Below are 7711 nucleotides of genomic sequence, written 5' to 3'. Positions count from 1 at the left end.
CCATCTCCCTGCAGATTTCGACCCGCTGCAGTTTGCATACAGAGCTAACCGCTCAACTGAAGACACCATCTCCACTGCACTCCATCTCACCTTGTCACACCTATGCCAGGCTAATCTTCATCGACTTCGGCTCAGCATTTAACACTATAATTCCACAACAGTTAGTGGAAAAGCTGAGGTATCTGGGGGTAGACTCTGGCACATGCAGCTGGACCCTTAACTTCCTGTTGCAGAGACAGCTGAGAGTCAGGGTGGACAGACGGCTTCGAAAACCATCCTGGTGAGCGCAGGGTCACCTCAAGGCTGTGTCTTGAGCCCCCTGCTGTTCAGCCTGCTCATCCATGACTGCTCTGCCCGTTTTAACACCAATCATATCATAAAGTTTGCTGACGACATGACACTGGTGGGTTTGATCATCAATGATGATGTGTCTGCATACAGGAGGGAGGTAGAGGAGCAAACATCATGGCGCAGCTTACACACCTCCACCTAAATGTCGACAAAACAAGGGAGATGGTTATTGACTTCAGGAGGGCGTTAACACACCATCACATGCCACTGACCATTGGTGGCGCCGCTGTGGAGAGAGTCAACAGCATCAAGTTCCTGGGGGTCCACCTGGCAGATGACCTAACCTTCTCTGCCAACACCACGGCCATTGTCAAGAAAGCCCACCAGCTGCCCCACTCCCTCCAGTGTCTGAAAAAGGCAGGTCTACCCACCATCCACCTTACCACCTTCTACAGAGGCACTGTTGAATCTGCCATAACATATGGCCTCACCTCCTGGTTTGGCAGCTGTAAGGCCCTTGAGAAACACCAACTGAATAGGATTGTAAAGACAGCCAGCAAGATCATCAGCGCCTCTCTCCCCTCCCTGCTGGAGACATACAACCAGCGGTGTGCTTGCAGGGCCATCAACATCATAAAAGACCCTTCCCACCCTTCCCACGGCCTTTTCTCCCTCCTTCCGTCTGGGAAAAGATACAGCAGCCTCCACTCCAGATCCAGCAGGATGCTGAACAGCTATATTCCACAGGCTGTTAGGATGTTAAATGGACTGTGCCCCCTCCCACTACCATGCTTCCCTACTGTGCAGCTACCTGCCTGAACTACACTCTGTTTGGACTAAACACATGACTGCATTGCACTTGCACTTTACATACTGTGCTGCTATTCTGCACAAGCTGCTACTCTCCACTGCACTTTAATACTCTGTGCCCAAGCTCCTCCTATATGTCTATATGCTGTATTTTATGTGTTTTTATTCTATTTATTTCCTTGTTTTATACTGACACAAGCTGGGGGAACAATATCATTTTTTTGTATGTATGGAAGTACACATGAAAGTGACAATAAAGTAAATCTAGAATCTTGAATCTAATCGGCCTAATCTAAAACAGGATGGAAGCTTGGGGTGCATCGCTTAGGCCTAATTGAACGGAGGAATTATGGTATTCTTCGTTAGCCTGAGTAACTTTAACCGTTGTTCATGTGAAATCTCAAAGACAGCCTGATGCTTTGTTTATACGTAGACTATTAGTGGGTGGCTGTTTGACCTATAAATTCCTGTCGATAAAGTATAATAGGGTAAATCCTGTATAGTGCATACACTTGTAGCTGTTATGTGTCTTTGTAAGTCACAAGCACACGACAAAGACACGGGAACTTTCTTTCTGGAGAATTTATTCAGAGACAAACGGAAACCTACACTGTACATTTACTACCACTTAAATAAACTGCTGATGTATTCTCAGCTCTGATAGCCGACAGCTGTCTGCTCTGAGTCCATTCACCGTCACTCTCTCATGTAGCCTACACACTAAGCACCGAGCTATTCCTTAAAGGAGCTTCCCCGGTCTTGTAACACAAGGAGAGCCTGCCAGAGCTTCTTGTATTTGGTCCGAAAGTCAGAACCATCCAAAAAAATGCTTTCACACTATAAACGAACCGGACCATGGTTCAGTTGGGTCTGGACCGAGACCACCTCTTTTTATCGAACCAAAATTTGGTCTTTTGATCCGGAGTATGGTCCGGGGGAGGTTTTACATCTGTAATTTTGGTTCGGATCAAACTGAAAAGTCCAAACCAAATGAGGTAGGTGTGAAAATGCCCTTAGTGTTTGATAGAAACATTGATGGTGTTTGAAGGCCGTTTTATGCTTCTGCGGAGGCTTCACGCAGAGCTTTTGCCGTAGCCTGCATAAGTAGCGTGTGATGCGTCAAGACGGCATATGTGTGTGGTAGAGCGAGGGATCAGTGAGAGAGTGATGGCGATTAGGTGCAGAGTGAGTAGTGACTCTAGTCATAGTGAGAGAAAGTGTCTCCTCTGTTGTGACTACGGTGGGAAATCTGGAGCAGGAGAAGTTAATCCTCTCCTTGATTTCATGTTGTTTATGGAGAAGGAGAACCAGGAAATGAGTCGGGGGAAATGCAACGCTACCAAGCCATGTAGTTACATTTTTCGAGAGGTGCACGCCAGGCTACGGCGTAGATGCAGAGGGGTCTGCGGGGGTATGCCGTTGATTCAATGCAAAAGCATAAAATGGCCTTGAGATGGTAATAAAAGGAGTGAGGCAGATTGCTGAACAGGATATATTTATTTATTGATCAAACTGAAATCAAATCTGAACTGTCAATAGATCTTCCAGCAGTGACGTCGTCGAGGCTCAACGTCCTGGTAGAAGTGACATCAGTGGCGATGTGACATCATCATGACATTTGTGTCAGCTCACGGCGGGCGTCTTCACAGGGGTTTGGAACAGAAGAAAGATTTCTTCAGACTACAAATCGTGTCGTTGACATAATCTTGTTCTGTAGACAGATTTAAAAAAGGGACAATAATAAAGAGTTAGTTTTCACCTTGACATTGTTTCCCTTTTCTCAACTAAGGAAGTCAAACTGTCTTTATATAGCGCTCTCCAAAACTGATAAAATGCTTCACTGTTGCATAAATGATAGCACATTTCAAAAGATAAAAAAAAATAAATACCATGTATAAATGAAACAAAATGTAATGATGTTGGGTTACAGCACATTAGAAGTTACAAAAGAGCCTTTTTCTTTCTATTAACAGATAATACATTTACCGTTAAAGTTAATCTCCATGCAGTTCTCTTTTGCCTGGCCGTTGGGCTCCACTTTGCCCCATCCTGTGAAGTCAAACTTGGAACCATCACTCCACAGCCACACACCATCCTGAAAGAAAAAGTTACATAGCCTTTAACTTAATTATACTAGGACTGTCCCAAATACCATTTTTTGTGCTTTGGAGCTTCATTGGTGGCGGCCAAAAGTGATTGATGCGGCGGTGTCACTACGTTCACACCGCAAGTCTTAATGCTTAATTCGGATTTTTTGCTCAGATCCGATTTTCTGTTTGGCTGTTCACATTACCCTTTAAAATGTGGCCTATATCTGATTCCTGTGTGAACTGTTTGTGATTTCCAACTGACCCGCATGCGCAAAAGAATAATAACAATGACACACTTAGTGCACGCTGTTGCACTAAAGTTAGGGAGGTTATGGAGGAAGTCAGCATTATCATTTTTTATTTCAAAATGTTTGTGTAATGGCAGCCGTAACATTAATGAGCAGGTGCTGAGGAGGAGACGGTTACGGTATGATCCTTCTAGTTTTGATTGAATTGAAGTCTCTCCCCATACACTAATGAGGTCTAACACCTCCCTCTCCCTCCATTGACTTGCTCCATCACTGTTCTCCATGTTGTAGGCCTAGTCAAGTTTTTAATGTTACTGTCTGTGTCTACGGCTAACTCCCGCTGGCGCATAATTGTGACAAATGTCGATGTAGATTGACGTAAAAGTTGCATCAAATCCTCCTTGGTTGTTCACACTGCGGCCACATTGAAAAAAAAAAAAAAAGATTTGGGCCACTTTTGCCTGCACGTAGCCTCACCCCCCCCCCCAATGTAGAACAAGTAGACTTTATATTTCAGTATCTCTTTTTTTTACCTCAGATCGTAGATTTCAACATTTTGGACCACATGGACAGAAGCTTCATTGCAGAATCAGATTTAAAAAAAGGTTTATTGCTACAATAAGTATACTTGCGTGGAATTTGCCTTGGAATTTCATGGAGATTTATTTTGTTTGTTTCAGATCCAGCCTTAATTTATAAATTTTAGTTTGTTGTGTTACGGTTATGTTCAAAGACTGGTTACAGCATGTACTGTAAAGAAAGGTTGGACTCACCTTTGTTGCATCGTAGCCTCCGACCCAAATGTTTGTGTCAGTGCCAGTCACTAGCTGAATCACCTCTCTGATAGACTCGTACTCCTCTGTAGTTTGGAGGGAAGCCAGATTTCCACCGATAGAAGTGCAGAAACGCTGATAAAGGAGAGCAACAAAAGACAGTGAGAAAAAAAAAATAATGCATGGTCTTACAGGGAGGTGTGTTCAGGTGCATTCTGGGCGTATTGCTATCTTGAGGCAGCGGAAAGTGATGGCGCCATTGACCAACAAAAACCTGGTCTAAAGTCAATGACGCAGCATTTCATTGTTATTTAAAGTGCCCATATTATGACACTTTCTGGGATTTGGGGTGTTATGTTGTGTCTCTGGTGCTTCCACACATACAAACTTCGAAAAAAATCCACCCATGCTGTTTAGAGTGAGATACGGTTTCTGAATGTGTCCTGCCTTCAGTCTCTGGGTGAGCTGTTCAAAATCGGCACGAGCAGGCTAACCGCAACCATTAGCTCGTAGCGTTAGCATGCTAACGCTATGGCTAACACTAGCATGCTAACGCTAGCATGCTACCTCATTCTCAATAGCAAAGCACTGCTACAACACACAAGTTCACCATAATCTACAAGAGAACTACTTCCATGTGCGCCCTCATTTAGAAGTCTCCCAGCTAATCCTGCCTTGTAACTGACCAAAGTTGTAGAAACAGCCTCTTTTACTGTCTATGGAGCTAGCTAGCTGACATGATCTACATCTGAGCTACTGGGCATGTGCAGTGCAATCAAATAAGAACCTGAAAATGAGCATAATATGGCTGCTTTAAACAGCACATTAGTAAAAATGTGCGCACACACTATGCTTGTTACATACACAGGGACGTGCAGCAGCACACACATGCAGAAGATTAAAAATAAAGATATTCCTGCTCAGCAAATCCTCCATCATAATAGCAATGCTCCAAGGTCCAAATGCGCCTGGCTTTTAAAAGGGAATGGGAAATGATCTGATTGGTTTATTGCATGTTACGCCCAAAACACACCTCTGATTAATGAAGACACTAAGTACAACCCTTTAGAACCATGCGCCCGGTGCACAGACCCTTTTATCTGCCGTTAAACTAGCAAAAGTGGATTTGGACACTAGGCCCTAAATGCACCTGCGCCAGGCGCTTCACTCCGTGCGCTTAGAGCGCTGAAATAGGGCCCAAAGTGATAATGTGACAGAGAATGCTGGTGGCTTCCTAACATTACTACATGAGCCAGTGCTGTAGTACCTGAGATCAGTCTTGGTCTCAAGACCACTTTCTGAAGGTCTCGTCTTGGAATCAACCCTTATTTTTACTTAGTCTTGTCTCGGTCACAGATAATAGAGGATTCAAGACCACAGCTGCAGGGATGTTACTGAACTGCCATTGCATTGTTAGATTTATGTGTGAGTTGTCTGTCTGAACTGCTGGTTTAGAGCGTATCCCACTTACAGTGTGTCAGTTATAACCAGGGCTTTAAATTAATGTTTTTGATCACCAGCTAGTTGATTTTCTAAAGCTACCAGCCAATCAGATTTTCCACTAGCCACGTTTAGTTTTTTCTTAACTAACTTTACTACTTCATTTCAGCTCCTCTGGTTCGTTCCGCTGGGCACATAGCCAATGATTGAATGATGTGTCACGACATAGTGACAGACCAGTGGTTCTCAACCTTTTTTGTGCCAGCGCCCCCCTATCCATTATCCAGGTCCCTAACGCCTCCCAAAAAAATATGTAGGCTAAATCTATAATCAAATTGTTCCAACGGAAGACAAGCTGGCACTTATCAAACTATTATATATAACTGATATAATTTCAAAACGTACCTCTGCATCAGCCCAGTCCATTTTACTGGAGTGGAATATGTAACACTTTTGGTCAGACTCAGTCCAACCAGGAGGGCATAGTTTAGGCCAGTCATCTATAACACAAATGTAGATGATTAGAAGGACAATCATGTAAAGAGCCTCCAATTGTCCAAAGCCAGGGAGGTCTGAGAATAGTGTCCCTCAGCACAATCTTTATGGACAGCCTCCCAAATAGGACCTGCTTTGATCTCGAGCAATCCTAAAATCATTTTTATAGACTTTAAAATAACCAAAAGTGCAATCACAAAGTACATACTCCAGTCTTTCACCTCCACCATTATGAGAAGTACCAACCTGATGCTGTCTTATTCTCTGCCTGTAAACATAAAGTAATGATCTTTAGTATTTAACCCTTAGAGTTTAAAAAATACACATGACAAGATTTTGAGTTTTGATTGAAATGTGTTTTGTAGTTTACTTTCTTTTTATTTGCAATATATTAAAACATTCACATTTTAATTTTATTATTAATATCAGTCATGTTCACAAACATGATGTTGGGCTGGAAGAACTCTCACAAGACTGGTTTAATGTAAAAGTTAAGGTGTTATAAAACCAAAGATCTTTGTAAAGTAAATGTTTTAGTGTGCGTATGACTTACATTTGCTCCAGTCCACAGTCCACTGGTCAAACACAGGACCACCATGAAATGAAGACCTGATTCCATCTGGGTAGAGACGCAGTATATTAATGATAGCTTATTAATGAAGTTACGCAAAATGTGAACTAAAATACAAAATGAAAATGACAATTTCAATCATTGTAATTGCAGCAATGCTATTTGTTGATAGAGGAAGATTAAATAAAGTTAGCACGTTTTACAGAAACAAGGCATTGTGATAAAGAACAGATGTAAACTCTTTTCTGTAGATATGAATTAAAACATCTGTTGCTATGATGAAAGTCAGGACTGAGAGTCGTACCTTGTTGTGATGATCAGATAAAGTTGAACGTGCAGCAGTAGCAGGTAGCAGGGTGACTTTGAGATGGAAACCCAGAGCTTATATACCTTCTCTGGGTGTGTTTGGCTCACACACCTGCAACGTGTTGCAATCTCCGCCTTCCCCGCCCCAGCCCAGGGGTTTTCAAATTGGGTGAATGTGAGCCTCCCCTTAGAGTAGTTAAGGACAGCCGAGCCCCCCCTTCCCCAAAATCCCGTCCGCCTGCCCTAACCCACACATGCCTCTGCAGTACATGCCATCTTTTGTGTGTCCCAGACAATGATAAGTTTCAATAACAACTGATAAAATGTAAATATTTTTTAATATTGTATTTGAAGACATTTTATTTCCACAACTTTTTAAAAAGTGCATTCATAACGATTCTTTGCAACAGCAAATCATTTCTAACTTCATGCAGGCCTAATTGAGGCTACTTTTAAAATCACTGAACATCAGTGGGCCTATCCACAAGTCAACAAAACATGCTTAACATGTGTTATGATGGGGGGGGGTCAACCCCCTGAACATTTTGAGCATTAAATACTTCATTTCCTGCATTCTGGTGAATTTGTATGCACCTATTTCTACCTTTTTCTGAATCAATATGCTGGAAATATCTTTATGTAAAGGGAAACATAGATTATACTCAAAATCTAAAAACATAATGGAAT

At 42.5% G+C, this 7711-nt stretch overlaps 1 protein-coding gene across 1 annotated transcript; it reads right to left on the bottom strand.

The window, feature by feature from the left end:
* Positions 1-2579: 2579 nt before the first annotated feature.
* On the bottom strand, positions 2580-7130 carry LOC116034123 (galactose-specific lectin nattectin-like). Its single transcript, XM_036001381.1, has 7 exons — positions 7023-7130; positions 6701-6766; positions 6394-6415; positions 6058-6152; positions 4213-4347; positions 3088-3196; positions 2580-2812 (listed from the first exon to the last, which is right to left on the bottom strand). The coding sequence occupies exons 2-7, from the start codon at positions 6764-6766 to the stop codon at positions 2745-2747; spliced, it is 495 nt and encodes a 164-aa protein (XP_035857274.1). The 5' UTR covers positions 7023-7130; the 3' UTR covers positions 2580-2744.
* Between the last annotated feature and the right edge of the window lie 581 nt (positions 7131-7711).

This window comes from Sander lucioperca, chromosome 5 (genome assembly GCF_008315115.2).
Source record: "Sander lucioperca isolate FBNREF2018 chromosome 5, SLUC_FBN_1.2, whole genome shotgun sequence".
Taxonomy (NCBI): Eukaryota; Metazoa; Chordata; class Actinopteri; order Perciformes; family Percidae; genus Sander; species Sander lucioperca.
This window is presented reverse-complemented; position numbering and strand designations above follow the sequence as displayed.

Coding starts and splice junctions, on each gene's coding strand:
- LOC116034123 (XM_036001381.1), bottom strand. CDS start 6,766: ATGGAATCAGGTCTTCATTTCATGGTGGTCCTGTGTTTGACCAGTGGA. Junction 6,153..6,393: donor AGAGAATAAGACAGCATCAG/GTTGGTACTTCT, acceptor TTTGTGTTATAG/ATGACTGGCCTAAACTATGC. Junction 4,348..6,057: donor TGGACTGGGCTGATGCAGAG/GTACGTTTTGAA, acceptor CTCCTTTATCAG/CGTTTCTGCACTTCTATCGG.